Consider the following 19,879-nt stretch of genomic DNA (forward strand, 5'->3'; position numbering starts at 1 on the left):
ATCCTTAACATCCCATTCCAAGATGTGCTGCCACGTACTCTTAACTGTAACTCTACCTCATTCAATTATTCTGTGATTGTATTTTAATATTCTTTGCACTACAAACTTGCATCATTCTACTGTTTGGACTAGGCATTGGATTTATAATTGTATTTGTCAAGACTGCATGTATACTGTTCACTCTGGGAGCTTCATGTGAACAATGAATTTCATTGCTTCCTGATGTATATTACAATAAACTAATCCATAATCTGTAATGTTTTTAGACCAAATGTATACCAAACCTTCCACTGACAATCAAATATATACCAGGATACTAGCCACTTTTAAGTAAAGTAAAGTAAAGTTTCCTTTATTGTCATTCAGACCTTCCGGAACGAAATTTCGTGCCTTGCAGTCATACATATAATAAAATAACAAAACACACAATAAACACAAATTTAACATCCACCACAGTGAGTCCACCAGGCACCTCCTCACTGTGATGGAAGACAAAAGTCTTAAAGTCTTTGTCTCTTCCCTCCTTGTTCTCCCTCAACAAATGTACTCACCAAATTTTGTTAATCTCAATTAATTTAAACCTACAAGAATTGAAACTCCTATTTTAATCTGCTGGAAACCACATATAAACCACGTCAAAGCAAAACTGGCAAAGTCTATAGCAATATTGGGAAAATCAAGACACATTCTGGACCACAAATCATTACATACTTTGTATAATACACTCATATTGCCATATCTGAGTTACTGTGTGCAGATATGGGGTAACACCTACAAAACCAACCTACAGCCATTATGCACATTACAAAAAAGAGCAATAAGAATTATCAATAACGTTGGATATCTTGAACATACCAATTTATTATTCTTAAAGTCACATACACTGAAGTTCACTGATCTGGTTAAATTTAAGACTGCGCAAATCATGTAATAATGGATGGGATTTATATAGCGCCTTTCTAATACTCAAGGCACGAAATAATTTACTTCCAAGAAATATACAAAAACTGTTTATGGAAAGACAGGGTGGATATAATTTGAGAGGGGAACATAATTTTAAAAAACTCAATGTCAGAACAACTCTTAAAAGTATGTGCATAGCAATCTGTGGTGTGAATTTGTGGAATGGTCTGGAACAGGAGATAAAACTTAGCACAAACATAATTCAGTTTAAAAAGATGTACAAAAACACTTGTTTAAAAGGATATTGGGATGAGGATAGGTGATTGTGATATTTGTTATACTGATTGTATTGGGAAGGGTGATTATAGAGTGATGGGTTGTATATATGACTAAGATACTGTATAGTATTTGCGGGTTTTTTCTTTTCTTTTTCTTTTTTGTATGGCTTTGTAAATATTTGATTAGTGTTCAAATGTAAATCATTTGGTGTACTTATAGTGGCTGGTGTACATATAGCTGCTAAATTTGTATGAGATAATTACAAGCAGTTGAAGAAGGGGTGGGAATTAATAAGCTTTGGCTTCTTCCTGCTCCTTTTCGGACACATATGATTTCATTTTTTTATAGATATTGTTTATGACACTTTATAAATATTTGTGTTTTGTTTTTTGTATGCTGTTTCACATTTGCTTTTTATTTTTTTATTCTGTCTGAAATAAATAACTAATAAAAAATTTTTTTTTTTTGAAAACAACTGCTCTTCATACATATGTATGATGTAATATATTAGATCTGTAGTTTTCATTTTATAGAATTTCACAGAATTTAAACTTATTTTCAGATTGCCCCTTTTTCTAATCTGGTATTGAATGCAGCATGATCTTTGTTTAAAAATCAAAGAAGATAAGGGATCACTTGGAAAATGAACAAAGAGTCTATTACCACGAATGAAGATGGAGACTGTTAGCAGCAATGTCCACATTGATCTTGACTGACCTTAGCTCCTCTCGATACATTAATGGTCAAGTGGTATGACAAATCAATATGGAAGTCACCTGATAGCTGAACCTTTATTGTATTAAGTCCATTGGTGTGTGATGATGGACACAACAATACAAGATAATTGCAGTTTAAAAAATTGGTTAGAACAGGCTAAATTTTTTTTTTAAAGCTGTTTTTAAAAAACGCTGTTTTTCAAAATAAAGATGTTTTCAAATTGCTGAGTGCATCATATTTGCATTGCATTATTTTAAAAGAAAGAGAAATAAAAAAGATTTTACATTTGAAAATAAAAGCTAAATGCTCTTTGTGCCCCTTTATTTCAAAATTCAGTTTCCTTCAATTTTACAATTATTTCAATTCATATTGTGATATACTTCACAATAACAAGCAATCAAAATACAGACTATGACAGCATGTGTAGAGGATACTGCAATATTGAATTGCATATTATTAATAAACACTGCAAAACAGAGGACATTTAATAAATCAAAAGAGTCAGTGTACTGAAGTCTGCTTATTTGGATAAATGGCATTGAGTGATTGTGAGATGTAATCCAAAAAAATACTATCCATTTAGACAAAGTCTCCCTTTTCAAAGGAAAATCGAGATATCTCTTTTGGATTATTAATTGCAGCAAAAATGTTGGCCGAGGTAGAAAAGGATTAGTTCTGGTTTATACTGACGTCAACATTTTTGCTCATGTTTAAGAAAGAATGGCTAAAATTATACCCCACCAACAGGGTATAAGGAAATAGGATTCATCTAAAATCCATTTCTTTTCACATATTACACCCGACCTCTGGTGTTTTTCTAGTATTTGCTTTCATGACCAAGAAATATAATTTGTTTCTCTCAGAGGAGTGAAGTAAGATGAGATAGTGTTCCAAACCTGATGAAAGCTGGGAATAGAGGAGACCATTCTAAAAAAAAAAATTAATGTTATCATCTATGACAGTTATTTCTTCAAGTAAAGGAGGCTCAGCTTCATTCGAGTTACCATAAAGATAATGTCAGCATTTTTATAATTTCACAAAATTCTAACAAGCCTGGTTGGCAACTAATCACCTAGAACATCTTTGTGCGTTTGGACAAGTGTATGGCTTTTGATTAATACCGAACCATCTAAATGGTGGCCGATTAGGAAAAGGGGAGATGCAGCGAGACCTGGGTGTCATGGTACACCAGTCATTGAAAGTAGGCATGCAGGTGCAGCAGGCAGTGAAGAAAGCAAATGGTATGTTAGCTTTCATAGCAGAAGGATTTGAGTATAGGAGCAGGGAGGTTCTACTGCAGTTGTACAGGGTCTTGGTGAGACCACACCTGGAGTATTGCGTACAGTTTTGGTCTCCAAATCTGAGGAAGGACATTATTGCCATAGAGGGAGTGCAGAGAAGGTTCACCAGACTGATTCCTGGGATGTCAGGACTGTCTTATGAAGAAAGACTGGATAGACTTGGTTTATACTCTCTAGAATTTAGGAGATTGAGAGGGGATCTTATAGAAACGTACAAAATTCTTAAGGGGTTGGACAGGCTAGATGCAGGAAGATTGTTCCCGATGTTGGGGAAGTCCAGGACATGGGGTCACAGCTTAAGGATAAGGGGGAAATCCTTTAAAACCGAGATTAGAAAAACTTTTTTCACACAGGGAGTGGTGAATCTGTGGAATTCTCTGCCACAGAGGGTAGTTGAGGCCAGTTCATCGGCTATATTTAAGAGGGAGTTAGATGTGGCCCTTGTGGCTAAGGGGATCAGAGGGTATGGAGAGAAGGCAGGTACGGGATACTGAGTTGGATGATCAGCCATGATCATATTGAATGGCAGTGCAGGCTCGAAGGGCCGAATGGCCTACTCCTGCACCTAATTTCTATGTTTCTATGAACCAGAGCACCTGATAAATTATTAGCTTCACATTAATAAAATATGATGAAATATTCGCAATTATTTGCCAGGTCATCGGATGTGCAAATAGAAAGACAATAAATTTGGATCTTGCTTTTCCTCCCCATCCACTGAACACCATCAATAAATGAAGGCATCCGCATTCAAATACACAGTTATTCATTTGCAGACTTCTTATGAGGAAAGCACAGCTATTCTCAGCTAAGGAAACAATTATAATCTTTAAAAATAGCTTATCACCTTTCATGTATCATTTATATTGTTCGTTGTTGCGTTGAACCAAATATTTAGTTTCTTACATTGAGAGGATGGAAACAAATATTTTCCAAAGGATGTGGGATGTGGATATCCAAGGATGCAGAGTCCAGTCAAATTATTCAGACAACAAGGTTGATCGCAGAGGCTGTAAAGTCCGTCGGCTAATTTTCCTTTGATCTAGTAAGGGGTTTAGAGGTTTTCTTCCCGCTGGTGTGTGGCACAGCATTTCATCAAGACTCAATGCAGTGATCTGTCCAGACTTTTGCAGCATTTCACAGATATCCTCACATTCGCTTTGAAGCTCTGAGTTGTTCTCCATGCTTTCTCGCACCACAGCCATCTTGATGAGAAGTGGATCACAGTTATTCAGGGCATGGATAATAATATAATAATAATAATAATAATAATATATCTTTTATTGTCATTGCACGTCAGTGCAACGAGATTTAGTATGCAGCTCCACTGATGTACAAGAAAGGTAAATAAATACAATACATAAATAAACAAGCTGAATTGATTGACGTGACCATCTGTGGGAGACTGTCCAAAGGGGGTGGGTGGGGGGGGGGGGGGGGCAGATAGATATGCTATCTGACTACACATATGATAAACCTTTTTTTTTTTTAAACAACATGTTTTGACAAATTCAGTGATGAGACAAGCGACAAGCAAAGTGCATTTAATCATATGTACCAGCGATGCCAAAATCATTCCATGGAATACAGTAAATCTGGTCCACAGGATACTCTATGCTTGGTCCACTAATTGGAAGGCTCCAATGTTCTACCACATACAAGGACAAAAGCATCATGAGATGTGTCTTTGGCAGCAATACACAGATGGGTGGGCTGGGGGAAGGACCCCCAGGATAGTGGGTGAGTGGATCACATGAGAGGAGGTGATGAGGTGGAGGGTATGCCAATTCAGATGGATGCAGTCAAGTTGATGAAGGGGATGTTGTGCAGTTGGATGGAGGTCGAGAGAATGGTTGGTTGGATTTGAGAAAGACAAAATGACCCAAGGATCCACTATTCCAAAAATTATAGAGGAAATCCATGTCGGTTGACATCAAGAGAAGAAAGAATTGGACTCAAACTCTGGTATTTTTCCAGATAAATAACCCCCCAACACTCATCACTATACTGTTCAAAAACGATAGACCTTCTTTAAAAAGGAAGAAAAAATTCTCAGGACACAAAGGCAACTATTTATTCCTTGGAGCACAGCAGGATGAGGGGTGATCTTATGGAGGTGTACACAATCAAGAGAGGAATAGATCGGCTAAATGCACAGGGTATTTAGCCAAGAGTTGGGGAATTGAGAACTAGAGGACATAGGCTTAAGGTGAGGGGGGAAAGATTTAATAGAAACTCGAGGGGTAACTTTTTTGTTTCCACACAAGGGAGTGGGTAGATGGAATAAGCTGCCGGAGGCAGGTTCTATCATAAGAGTTAAGAGACATTTGGACAGGATAGATTTAGAATGTTATGGGCCAAGCACGAGATGGTGGGACCAGTGTAAGTGTAGCTTGTTGGTCGCATGGGCAAGTTGGGCGGAAAGGGCCTGTTTCCACGTTGTATGACTCTATAATCAGCACATCAGGTATATTTCAACTTCCTTTGTTGGAGAGGACCATTACACTGTGTGAAATTTAGAGACAAGGAACTGCAGATGCTGGCTGACAAAAAAAAAAGACACAAAGTGTTGGAGTAACTCAACGGGTCAGGCAGCATCTCTGGACAATGTGGACAGTTGACTTTTTGGTCAGGGCCTTTCTACAGGTAGGTAGCCGGTTCGAATCCCGCTTGGAGTGCATACTGTCGTTGTGTCCTTGGGCAAGACACTTCACCCACCTTTGCCTGTGTGTGAATGTGTGTGAGTGATTGGTGGTGGTCGGAGGGGCCGTAGGCGCAGATTGGCAGCCACGCTTCCGTCAGTCTGCCCCAGGGCAGCTGTGGCTACAGAAGTAGCTTACCACCACCGAGTGTGACTGAATGAATAATGCGATGTAAAGCGCCTTGAGTATTAGAAAGGCGCTATATAAATCCCATCCATTATTATTATTATTATAGGGCACTGTTTGTGGATGCGGGTGGGGGTTGGGGGGGGGGTGGGTAGGAGGTTGGGGAGGAATAGGAGAAGAAAGTTGGAATAAAGGAGGGCCAGGACAAAGCCTATTAAGTAGTAGGATTAAAATCTTGGATTTTGACCCAAACCGAAAAAGTATTTTAGAAGTCAGTCAGTTAAGATAAAAGGTTTCCAATTTATGTTCTTACCACTTCGTGTGCGAAAGACACCTTCTTCACAAATTTTGAGACAGTACTACCAATTGCTGCTTCCAATGCAGAGATCAGGTTCTGTTGTTCTCCTGACAAAGCCAGTAGAAAGACCTGAACAAATATAGTAGTTACATTTGATAAAATGATAAAATTTGGTAACTACTAGGCGTTCAAAATCAAAGCATGGTTACAGTTGGTGAAAGCATAGCACATTTACAATGTTTGTCCTCATTCAGATTACCCACCAAATTTCTGAGCTCATTGGATGACTGAATTTTCATGGTGTAGTGCACATTGGCTGCCAATGTTCATAAGGAATAGTAGAATTAGGCCATTCGGCCCATCAAGTCTACTCTGTCATTCAATAATGGCTGATCTATCTCTCCCTCCTAACCCCATTCTCCTGCCTTTTCCCCATAACCTTTGACACCTGTACTAATCAAGAATCTATCTATCTCTGCTTTAAAAATATCCATTGACTTGGCCTACACAGCCTTCTGTGGCAAAGAATACTGCATTAGCTGCAACCCCATGAGATGTTCTGATGTTTTGAAAGATGGTGCATACATTGAATACTCTTTTCATTTCTTTGTCAGATCATGGTGCTGTGCACATTGGCTGCCAATGTTCTCACAATAAACTACTCTCCAGAAATACATTGACGAGATGTCCTGATGTTGTGAAAGATGGTGCGTAAATGGAAGACTCTTTTCATTACTTCATTGGATCATGAATAGTGCTACTAACTAAATCAAAATCTTTCCCTGAATAGTGATAGATACACTTACATGAAGATTATGACAAATGTTGCTGTCTGTGTGCATAATCTGTGAATAGATTGACCGAGCATTTTCCACATCATGCTGAAATATGAATTTAAGAAAACATTAGCTTTTGCACAAAAACAAAGAATCATTCACAGACATCATGCTGAGTTTGCAGTGATGCCACAACAAATATTAGGTCGATTCAAATTTCTCTACAGTCACTGAGGAATATCTTTTCCCCTTAAAGAAAGCTACACTGAAACAGCAAATAAAGGTAAAGATAAAGTATGGCACCAATGCAGAATAAAAAATACTCAGATTCATCATTTAAATACAGCCCTGACCAAACCATGCACCATAAATGCTGATAGATTAAATATATGGTGGAGCATTATAACATTGTAATAATGTTTATGAAACAATATATGTTTTTAAATACAACTTACAACCTTGGAACATATGCACATACTTGGAAGACTGAAAATCTTTGTCCCAGTGAACACTCCTTTGTATTCCCAAACCACAATTGGCAGCATTTCATCGATTGTTTTAATAAAATCTTTCATCCCTGTCCTCCACTCCCCTCTGGCAGAATTCTAAAATTCTCTCTGTCATTCAGTTCTAGTTAATTAAAACTCAAGAGTATTTTGCCTGCTCCCTCATTGATCTGGGTCAAAGCCCTGGAAAATACTACTCAAAAAATTGGGGAGCAGTTTCATATGGATAGCGGTAGCCCACACCTATCACTTCAAAGACAACTAGCTGAGGTCAAAATGCTGGTCACACAAGCAACCCTGGGGTCCCAATTATATTTTTATTTAAGGAAAGCTAATCTTGTCTGTGCATCATTGGCAAGTGTCAGCAGGTTATCTGACCGAAATTATGGAAAAGCTCCAGATTTAATTCAATCCTCCCTCAATACCTGCTGATGTTTTGGGACTAGTTGAACTGTGCCTTGTTTTATTTTTCTCAAATACTGCCTCCATGTGCTGATATTAAATGTTGTGTTAAACTGCTAGGTTTTTATTCATCTAATACTGCACAGAAAAGTGTGTTACATTTGGGGAATGAGGAAAAGAGAAACATATTCATTATTTAAAGCAAAATAGTTCACATAATAAGGGTGCCACAGACAGGAACTGCATTTAATGTCCGCCGTGGTCTCTTGGGAAAATGGATCCACCTTCTTAACCACTGCCATCTCCATGGCAATAATGCTCTCTTGGTGTTGGCAAGAGGATTACAAATTTTTGATCCAGGGATATCTCTCGATTTCCATAATATCACAAAATCTATCTATCTCTGTCTTCAACTTACTCAATATCTGAGCCTCCATTGTCCCCTTTAATACAGAATTCCAAAAATTCATTAGCCTTAGGGTGAAAATTATTTTTCTCCTCTGTCCACAATTGGTGACCCTTTATTTTAAGTCTATGGCTCCTGCATCTCAACATTAGTGCAAAAAACAACAAGAAGCTGGACAAACTGGTTAAACGAGCTAGCTCAGTGCTGGAGGGGAGAGTAGACTCTGGGATGGATGTGCTTGAGAGGCGTATGAGGCACAAGGTGCAGGTCATCCTGAAAAACCCCGGGCATCCCCTCCATTTAATTCTGGAGAGTCAAAAGAGCACTCGGAACAACAACCGGCTCCTCTCCCTGCCCTGTAGAACGGAGCGGTTCAGGAGATCCTTCACCCCTGCAGCCATTAGATTTTATAATTTGGACCGCTATGCTGTAGGGGGATGCATTTTGCGATTTTTAATTTTTAACTGTTAATTATTGGTCTTTTTAAGTATTTATTGCTCTCAGGTAGTGTCCACATTGTATTCTATGTATTTTCTGTCTGCGTTCATTTTGAATCTGTGGGTTTGTTGGTTGGGGGCTTCTGGACATCTGAATTTCCCTGAAGGGATCAATAAAGTATTTATTATTATTATTATTATTATTATTATTAATAACCATTAGGGAGTGACGTAGATACCGAACTGTACCTTCAGCATGCTCCATCAGGCCCACTCCCTAGGCTTTCAGCATCTGCAGTTTTCTTTATTTTCCACAAGGGAATCATATGGAGGACACAAACAATCTTCCTGATATAGTAGTGGCCAGAGGATCTGGGGTGACGGAGGAACTGAAGGAAATCCACATTAGGCAGGAAATGATAGACTGATGGGACTGAAGGCTGATAAATCCCCAGGGCCTGATGGTCTGCATCCCAGGGTTCTTAAGGAAGATGCATTGGTGATAATTTTCCAATGTTCTATAGGCTCAGGATCAGTTCCTGTGGATTGGAGGGTAGCTAATGTTATCCCACTTTTTAAGAAAGGCGGGCGAGAGAAAACAGGGAATTATAGACCAGTTAGCCTGACATCGGTGGTGGGGAAGATGCTGGCGTCAATTATAAAAGATGAGATAGCCGAACATTTGGATAGCAGTAACAGGATCGGTCCGAGTCAGCATGGATTTATGAAGGGGAAATCATGCTTGACTAATCTTCTGGAATTTTTTGAAGATGTAACTAGGGAAATGGACAAAGGAGAGCCAGTGGATGTAGTGTACCTGGACTTTCAGAAAGCATTTGATAAGGTCCCACATAGGAGATTAGTGGGCAAAATTAGGGCATATGGCATTGGGGGTAGAGTGCTGACATGGATAGAGAAGTGGTTGGCAGACAGGAAACAAAGAGTAGGGATTAACAGGTCCTTTTCAGAATGGCAGGCAGTGACTAGTGGGGTACCTCAAGGCTCGGTGCTGGGACCGCAGCTATTTACAATATACATCAATGATTTGGATGAAGGGTTTCAAAGTAACATTAGCAAATTTGCAGATGACACAAAGCTGGGTGGCAGTGTGAACTGTGAGGAGGATGCTATGAGAATGCAGGGTGACTTGGAGAGGTTGGGGGAGTGGGCAGATGCATGGCAGATGATGTTTAATACAGATAAATGTGAGGTTATCCACTTTGTTGGCAAAAACAGGAAGGCAGATTACTATCTAAATGGCGTCAAGTTGGGAAAAGGGGAGGTACAACGGGATCTGGGGGTCCTTGTACATCATTCTATGAAAGTAAACATTCAGGTACAGCAGGCAGTGAAGAAAGCGAATGGCATGTTGACCTTTATAACAAGAGGAATCGAATATAGGAGCAAAGAGGTCCTTCTGCAGTTGTACAGAGCCCTAGTGAGAGCACACCTGGAGTATTGTATGCAGTTTTGGTCCCTTAATTTGAGGAAGGACATTCTTGCTATTGAGGGAGTGCAGCATAGGTTTACAAGGTTAATTCCCGGGATGGCGGGACTGTCATATGCTGAGAGAATGGAACAGCTAGGCTTGTATACTCTGGAGTTTAGAAGGATGAGAGGGTATCTCATTGAAACATATAAGATTGTTAAGAGTTTGGACACGCTAGAGGCAGGAAACATGTTCCCGATGTTGGGGGAGTCCAGAATCAGGGGCCACAGTTTAAGAATAAGGAGTAAGCCATTTAGAACGGAGACGAGGAAACACTTTTTCTCACAGTGAGTGGTGATTCTGTGGAATTCTCTGCCTCAGAATGCGGTGGAGGCAGATTCTCTGGATGCTTTCAAGAGAGAGCTAGATAGGGCTCTTAAAAATAGCAGAGTCAGGGGATATGGGGAGAGGGCAGGAATGGTGTACTGATTGGGGATGATGACCCATGATCACATTAAATGGCTCGAAGGGCCGAATGGCCTACTCCTGCACCTATTGTCTATTATCTCTACATTGTTTAGACAAGCTTTGTGTATACAAGATTGTGTATACTTCAAGTACATCACCTCTCATTCTTCTAAACTGTGAGGGAAAGATAGATCAGCCATGATTGAATGGAAGAGTGGACTCGATGGGCCGAATGTTGCTTCTATGACTTATGAACTTAAACTCCCAGCCTGCTCAATGGCAAATCCACCATTCCACAAACCAGTCTGGTAAACATTTGTTCCATTCTTTCTTTCGCAAATATATCGTCCCCAAGGTAGGCATACCAGACCTGTACACAATGTTCCCGAGAATACATTTCTAATTCAGGATGGCGTGGGAAGTTGGAGGCAAAAATTAATGCTGCTTGTGGGTTTGTGAGGAACTGTCAAAAGACTTGCTGATTTGTTGCAGTTCACTTTCTAAACAATGTACACTAAACACATTGTAAAGGTGGTTGATGTAATTGATATGTAACATGGTGGATTAGGTACTAATCAAGCTGGCCGATTTGTCCTGACCAACACTGGGCATCCAGGGCTTTGTTCAAACTGCTTACATCTGGTCCAGTGGAGAGTATTCCATTCCACCTCGATCATGTGCTGTGCAAAAGGTGGAAGGGCTTACAAGAGACAGAAGGGAAGCCACTGCCTCCCCAACCTCTAAGCTGCTTTTGTAGCCAAGGCATTCAACCTGGCCTGGCCTGGTGAATGACAACACCCAGAATGTTGACTGGACATCAGGTGACAGCAAAACTGTAGAACATCAAGTGGATCTGGTTTTGCCTTGCGGGATCTGCTACATTGTATTAAACAACAGTTTAAATCAATTCATCTGTGTGGAACTGCAAAATAAATGAATTGCTGCAAAAACTAAAGGACTTTAGTATGTAGCCAATATCTTAATTTGCAAAATAAATAAATGAACAAATAGTGAAAGGCCTGGGTGGAGTGAATGCGGAGAGGATGTTTCCACGAATGGGAGAATCTAGGATCAGAGGCCATAGCTTCAGGATAAAAGGGCACACCTTTAGAAATGAGACGAGGAAACATAGAAAATAGGTGCAGGAGGAGGCCATTCGAGCCAGCACCACCATTGATTGTGATCATGGCTGATCGTTCCAAATCAATAACTCGTGCCCGAGGAAGAATTTCTTTAGTAGGCGGGTGGTGAATCTGTGGAATTCATTACCACGGACGGCTGTGGAGGCTGTCAATGGTTATTTTTAAGGTGGAGATTGACAGATTCTTGATTAGTAAGGGTGTTGGAGGTTATGGGCAGAAGGCAGAAGAATGGGGTTGAGAGGGAAAGATAGATCAGCCATGATTGAATGGCGGAGTAGATTTGATGGGCGGAATGGCCTAATTCTGCTCCTATAACTTATGAACTTTTATTAGTTTTACTTGTGCATTTGCAGGTAAGACGCACAAAACAGAATTACATTCAAAGGAACATTTCCAGTACGCCTAACATTTATACCATGAAACCCAGAAGCAACGTGCTACTTCAATGCTGTCCAACTAGATAGAAACACCATACCTGTCTGATTGCAAGTGCGACTGCAAAATAGTATGCATGACGGGGGATGAAGTTGCCTCTTGTTAATGATTCTTCCAACAGCACAGTGCAGATCCTGTATGACTCAACGGTATTCTGTGTGAGTAACGTTCAGGTGTTTTTATCAGAAAACAAAGTTTGAGCCATCACCACCACATCTATCCACTTACTCACACCCTATGATCAAAGACTTAGCACAACTAGTTCTGTGGGACAAGCATATTCAAAAGATGTTCATAGTCAAACATAGTCAACATTCAATGCGACTGTACCAAAGAAGCAAATGATATTTACTTTGGCTAATGATAACAAAAATATACCTGAATGTGGTTATGTGGCAGATATAAATACCAATAACTCAAGGGACACTATTTAAATCAGGACAATGAACAACTCACATCTGTACAGTGTTTGTATGTTCTCCCTGGGTTTTCTCCAGGTGCTCTGGTTTCCTCCCACATTCCAAAGATGTACATGTTTGTAGGTTAATTGGCTTCGGTAAAATTGTTAAATGGTCCCTAGTGTGTAGGATAGAGTGTGTACGGGGTGATCGCTGGTTGGTGCAGACTCGGTGGGACGAAGAACCTGTTAAGGGTGGCACATAGGCGTAGCGGTAGAGTTGCTGCCTTACATCGCCAGAGACCCGGGTTCAATCCTGACAGTACAGAGTTTGTACATTCTCTCTGCAACCGTATGGATTTCTTCCGGGTGCTCCGTTTCCTCCCACACTCCAAAGTCGTGCAGGTTTGTAAGGTAATTGGCTTCTGCAAATTGTCCCTAGTGTGTAGGATATCACCAGTGTACAGGCGATTGGTGGTCGATGCGGACTCGGTGGGCTGTTTCCACACTGTATCTCTAAAAAACTAATCTTAACATCTCAATTTCTAAGAAATTCAAGTGTTGAAAATGAGGCTAAAGTTTTACATTTAGTATGTAGATCTTGGTTAATTACAAACAGCTTAAAAGAGACAATGAACAAGAAGATTTTGTTTAATGCTGACTTTCCTATACAGTAAGGATATCTTACAAGTTTCAGTTGCTCATTGATTTAATCTCAGATAAACCCTGCACGAAAATGGATGCATGAGGGACTCCAGATGCTGGAATCTGAAGCTATAAGCATCCTGCTGGAGGAACTCTGTGGATCAAGCAGGTTATGTGGGAGGAAAGCAAATCAACATTTTGGGTCGAAACCCTGCAGCAGGACTGAGAGTGGAGGGGAGAGATAGTTAGTGGATTCTTTAGACTTTAGAAATACAGCATGGAAAAAATCCCTTCGGCCGATCGAGTCTGCACCGACTAGCGATCACCCCACACGCTAGCACTATCCTACACACTAGGGACAATTCACATTTACAGCAGCCAAATAACCTACAAACCTGTATGTCTGGAGGAAACCGGAGCACCCGGAGAAAACCTACGCAGTCACAGGGAGACCCTACAGACAGCACCTATAGTCAGGATTTAACTCGGTCTCTGGCGCTGTGCCAACTTCTGTCTCACTATTTCTAAGTGGGTATTTTCTCTCTCCAAACTCAGTCCTAATGTAGGATTTCAATCCAAAGCATCGACCAATCCTTTCCACCCACTGACAATGCTCCACCTGCTGAGTTCGTCCAGCAGATTGTTTCTTGCCCTTCTGAAAATGTTTTACACTTATAAACAATCCTCCTGCCTTTAGGTTCCTTGGGAGCTAGTATTTTCTTGCAATCCCCTTTTCTCCATCATCAGTTGACAACAACATCAGCACTACTGACCAAGAGTTTTCCAGGTATGGCAACAGATTTAAAGTGAAATTGATGAATTTAGAAATTATTTACCAGCTTGTAACAGATGGCGAATGCCAGTATGTAAGTGTCTTTATTAAATTTTATTCCTTGATTTTTCATTTCCATTAGGACTCCCAGAGCACCTAGTCAAATAACATAGGAACACAATGAATTAATCCTGAAATAAATAACAACTCCAACATTTTAGTTTTAAAACACGGGATTATCATACAACACTATACCAATAATAGTTACCCTATAGTCATCCACATGCCTGGTACTACCTATAATATTCTTGCAACTTGTTAATAAGTGGTATATGCATAGCACACACTTTTTCCAGATTCCAGAATGTAATTTAGGTAAGCACTTCACGATGATGATGATGAGTGATGCAGTGTTTAAGTGCTGGTTTAATGGGGTGAAGTTAGTGCTTGTGTACCAGTGCTAAACTCGGGTCAGCCTGTTATAATCAATCATGCACACTGACCAATTAAGTCAATGGATCAGAAGATGAGGAGGTGAACATCAATTATTGCATTGACCCACTATTGTGTCTACTAAAGGTAGGAACAAAATGCTGGAGTAACTCAGCGGGGCAGGCAGCATCTCTGGAGAAAAGGAGTGGGTGACGTTTTGGGTCGAGACCCTTCTTTACTCCAGCATTTTGCATCTACCTTCGATTTAAACCAGCATCTGCAGTTCTTTCCGACACACATTGACAATCAAAACACATACAAAGACCTTTGGTGCCAGTGACCAAAGATCAATTACTTCAAATGAAGGATTAAGCTTAGGTGCCTTCTGTCTGTTCAACATCTTCATGATTAATAACATTTTAACAAGTTCTATCAATGTTGTGGTAAACGTTTGACTCTTTAATATTCAATTAGCTTCAAAACAAAAAAATGTGGGAAGAAGGTACTGGGTGAAGCAGCATCTGTGAAGGCAGAAAGGTATATGTTGACGTTCCGGATTGAGATCCATCATCAGGACTGAGAGCAAAGTGGGAGGATTGGCAGTGGATGGCTGTATGAAGGGAGGGGGATACGAAAGAGTATGGTAGGTGATAGATGGATGCAGATAGGAAAAGTGAACAAAGGGAGAAAAAAAAAAAATAGGTGAACAAATGAATGTGCATGGGAGGAGTGCACCAGGGATGTGGGTTACCTGAAACTGCAATATTCATACCATCGGGTTGTAAGCTACCCAAGTAGATTATGGGATATTGTTCTACCAATTTGCGATTGGCCTCTCCGTAGCAATGGGAAAGCCCGAGGACAGAAAGGTCAGAGTGGGAATGGGACAGGCATTCTACCGGAAGCTCAAGATAATCTTTGCGGTCAGAGTGTAGGTGTTCTACAAAACTGGTGGCCTAATTCATGCCTGGTTTCAAATCAATATGCACATCGCGAGCACAGAATGAGGAAGACCGGGTTGGAAGACTGTCCTCTGCCTTCTCCATTGCCTTGGAGAGGCCAGAGGCAAATTGCTGCTGTCGCAAAGCTAAGAAAGTAAGTTGTGAAGACAATACAAGGAGGGTACAAAGTGATAAACAGAGAGTAAATAAGTGGACATTTATCTGGCAAATGGAGTACAATGCAGGAAAAATAAAATGGAAGCAAATATATAATTGGTGAGAGGTTACAGAGCTTTGACATGCAGATGGATCTGGATAGCTGGGTGCATGATCACTAAAGACTAGTATAAAGGCACAGCAAGGAATTAGAAAGGCCAACATAATGGTATTGTTTCTTGCTAGGAGTTCAATACAAAAGTAGAGAGATTTACATTTCAATTACATAGATCACATTTGGAGTATTGCATACAGTGCATTCAGAAAGTATTCAGACCCTTTCACTTTTTCCACAGTTTGTTTCGTTACAGCCTTATTCTAAAATGGATTAAATATTTTTTTGTATCATCATCAATCTATACGTAATACCCCATAATAAAAAAGTGAAACAGGTGTTTAGAAATTTTTGCTATGTAATTAAAAATAAATAACTGAAATATCACATTTACATAAGTGTTCAGACCCTTTACTCAGTACTTTGTTGAGGCATCTTTGGCAGCGATTACAGCCCTAGGTCTTCTTGGGTATGACACTACAAGCTTGGCACATCTGTATTTGGATAATTTTTCCCATTCTTCTCTGCAGATCCTCTCAAGCTCTGTCAGGTTGGATGGGGAGCATTGATGCACAGCTATTTTCAGGTCCCTCCAGTGATGTCCGATCAAGTTCAAGTCCGGGCTCTAGCTGGGCCACTCAAGGACATTCACAGACTTGTCACAAAGCCACTCCTGCATTGTCTTGGCTGTGTGCAAAGGGTCGTTGTCCAGTTGGAAGGTGAACCACCACCCCAGTCTGAGTTCCTGAACGCTCTGGAGCAGGTTTTCATCAAGGATCTCTCTTTACTTTGCTCCGTTCATCTTTCCCTCGATCCTGACTAGTCTCCCAGCTCCTGCCTCTGAAAAACATCCCCACAGCATGATGCTGCCACCACCATGCTTCACCATAGGGATGGTATTGGCCAGGTGATGAGCGGTGCCTGGTTTCCTCCAGACATGACTCTTGGCATTCAGGCCAAAGAGTTCAATATTGGTTTCATCAGACCAGAGAGTCTTGTTTCTCATGGTCTGAGAGTCCTTTAGATGCATTTTGGCAAACTCCAAGCGGGCGGTCATGTGCCTTTTACTGAGGAGTGGCTTCCGTCTGGCCACTCTACCATAAAGGCCTGATTGGTGGAGTGCCGCAGATATAGTTGTCCTTCTGGAAGGTTCTCCCATCTCCATAAAGAAACTCTGGAGCTCTGTCAGAGTGACCATCGGGTTCTTGGTCACCTCCCTGACCAAGGCCCCTCTCCCCCGATTGCTCAGTTTGGCCGGGCGGCCAGCTCTAAGAAGAGTCCTGGTGGTTCCAAAGTTCCCCCATTTAAGAATGACAAAAGGCCACTGTGCTCTCCAAGGGACCTGCAATGCTGCAGAAATTGTTTTATACCCTCCCCCAGATCTGTGTCTCGACACAATCCTGTCTAGGAGGTCTACGGACAATTCCTTAAGTTGAAAGAATGGAGCCACTGGGCTTGTATACACTGGAATTTAGAAGGATGAGAGGAAGTCTTATTGAAACATATAAGATTATTAAGGGATTGGACATGATAGAGGCAGGAAACATGTTCCCGATGTTGGGGGAGTCCAGAACCAGAGGCCACAGTTTCAGAATAACGGGTAGGCCAGTTAGAAAGGAGATGAGGAAAAACGTTTTCACCCAGAAAGTTGTGCATCTGTGCAATTCTCTTCCTCAGAAGGTCAGTGGAGGCCAATTCTCTGGATGCCTTCACGAGAGTTAGATAAAGCTCTTAAAGATAGCGGAGTCATGGGATATGGAAAAAAGTCAGGAACGGGGTACTGATTGTGGATGATCAGCCATGATCACCGTGAATGTCGGTGCTGGCTAAAAGGGCCGAATGGCCTATTCCTGCGCCTTTGTCTATTATTTCCTCATGAGAGAACTAGAACTGTTTAAGAAGAAGCCATTAGAATGAGGCAAATTTTCTTCTCTCACTGGGTCACAAGGCTCTTCTTAATAATGTTGTGGAAGCAGAATCTGAATAATTTATGGTAGCAGTAAATAATTTGAGGGTGCACAGTAAGTCACTGCAGGCAGATTGCAATATGGAGTTGAGGTTACAATCAGATAAGCCACAACTCCAAGGAATCAAGCAGGCTTGGGTGGCACAGTGGCGCAACTGGTACTGCTGCTGCCTCACAGCACCAGAGACCTGAATTCAATCCACTCCGTGGGATTTATTTGGGTGCTCCGGTTTCTTCCCACATGCCAAAGATGTGCAGGTTTGTAGATTACTTGGCCACGATAAGTTGCCCCTAATGTGTAGGGAATGGGTAAGAAGTAAGATAACATGCAACTAGTATGAATGGGTGATCCATGGGCAGTGTGTATTCGGTGCCTCATCCTGTATCTATAACTCAACCTAATCCTGCACCTAATTTGTAAACTTCGGATGATATGTATTTCTGTATTATTACATTAGTACATGCTGACTTGAATAGTTACGCGACCCCTGAGCTTGGGCAGTGGGCAGGTGCTATAGACCTGCACGGGAAGGTAGACGCTCCCGCCCTTACGAGTCTCGGGTAGATGGTGCTCGTCAGCCTGGGAAGGCAGTCCATTTAGAAGAGGGAAAACTCTGATTTAAAACCTCCACTGCCTTATGACCATATCCAGTCATGGAAAAGGCACTTGGAGTAAACCTCAAGAAAATCTGGAGTCGGAGCCCTAAGGCAGTTCGTCGTTGTCTACAACCTCGCTCTGGCAGCTCCTGCGACGGCGCTGGTGCCAAACTGTAACGGCCCTGTTGTTCCTTTGGCTGGATCAGTGACGTGGAGAGGGGGGACGTGCTGCATGGGCAACAGCCTGTCCTCCATATGACATCGCCCAGGCTTGCATCCGACCACGCATCATCGTAAGCGATGCTGCTCCAGCCGAGGATTGGAGCAAGCAGCCAACAACTAGGATGCATCACCCATGGTCAGTCATGACCGAGGGGGGCCTACATGGTGACCTGAATCTACAGCCTTGTTACTCCACCTGACCAAATAATGATTGCAACGTTTGCACTCGGTAGGCCAGTATCCAATAACCTACCCAATAATTTAAACAATTTGTTCTTCCTTTCACACTGGAAGGACATGATAGTGGAATAAGCCCATGGGAGAAATAATGAACCATGGTTACCTACAAAACCTTTGATCAGAAGCAGTCATAGTGCAATCTATTTTTTCCAAAGCCCACTTACGCTCATAGCTTTCCTTCATGAACAGCATATCCATCAATATGTTGAATGACGTTGAATCATTGAAGAAACCCTTCAGATTCTAACAAAAATAGAAAGATGTGGTTTATAGGCTTCTGTAGGAATAACATTAATGCACACAATATCCTACACCAGAAATTTCCAAAGCAAATTTCCAAATGTTGGATGATAAACAAATTCGTAACATGAAAAGGCAAACAACATCTTCTTGTTTATGGTTTAAGAATAGTATTCCTGATATCACTGTCCAATGTTAGGACATTCAGGCATAGATACTGTAATTAAAGGCCTTGATTTACCCTGGCAGTATTTGTGGCTGAAAAAGCACAGAACACAGGTGATCAATCGTTAAAGTGGACTGGTGTTTTAACTTTCGTAATATTTACATACACAGTAGAACATAGAAAAGAACAGAACATAGAACAGGCCTTTCAGCCCACAATGTCTGCGTTGAACATGTTAGCAAGACAATCTCACCTGCTGCACATGAGCCATGCCGCTTAATTCCCTGCATATCCATTTGCTTGTCCAAAAGTCTCTTAAACACCACTATTGTATCCGTTGACATCCACCCCTGGTAGTGTGTTCTAGCACCCAGTACCTTCTGTGCAAAAAAATGTTTTCCCTGCACATCTCCTTTAAACTTTGCCTCCCACCCTCCCTTCACCTTAAAGCTATGCCCTCTAGTCTTTGACATTTCCAGTCTGGGGATAAGGTTCCGATTGTCTACTCTATCTATGCATCTCATAACTTTATATACTTCTATCAGGTCTTCCCTCATGTTCAAGAGAAAGCAATCCAACGCTGTCTAACCTTTCTTTATAGCTAACACCCTCTAATCCAGGCTTTAAGATTAGATGGCAAGGACTACAGGAGATATGCAAGGT

The 19,879-nt window shown here is 41.1% G+C and overlaps 1 protein-coding gene across 4 annotated transcripts in view; it reads right to left on the reverse strand.

The window, feature by feature from the left end:
* Positions 1–2,177: 2,177 nt before the first annotated feature.
* Positions 2,178–19,879, reverse strand: part of ptcd2 (pentatricopeptide repeat domain 2) — a 57,601-nt gene continuing 39,899 nt past the window's right edge. For 2 of the 4 annotated variants that reach the window (XM_033018698.1, XM_033018699.1), the window contains 6 exons: positions 18,975–19,053; positions 14,206–14,297; positions 12,368–12,481; positions 7,133–7,207; positions 6,342–6,455; positions 3,668–4,405 (listed from right to left, as the gene is read on the reverse strand). In XM_033018698.1, coding sequence (XP_032874589.1) covers positions 4,181–4,405; positions 6,342–6,455; positions 7,133–7,207; positions 12,368–12,481; positions 14,206–14,297; positions 18,975–19,053 — 699 coding nt within the window. In that variant the 3' untranslated portion in view covers positions 3,668–4,180. Of the gene's footprint in view, positions 4,406–6,341; positions 6,456–7,132; positions 7,208–12,367; positions 12,482–14,205; positions 14,298–18,974; positions 19,054–19,879 lie in introns of all 4 variants that reach the window. The other 2 variants (XM_033018697.1, XM_033018696.1) reach the window with 2 other exon arrangements.

Source organism: Amblyraja radiata, chromosome 3, assembly GCF_010909765.2.
Source record: "Amblyraja radiata isolate CabotCenter1 chromosome 3, sAmbRad1.1.pri, whole genome shotgun sequence".
In the NCBI taxonomy this organism is placed as follows: Eukaryota; Metazoa; Chordata; class Chondrichthyes; order Rajiformes; family Rajidae; genus Amblyraja; species Amblyraja radiata.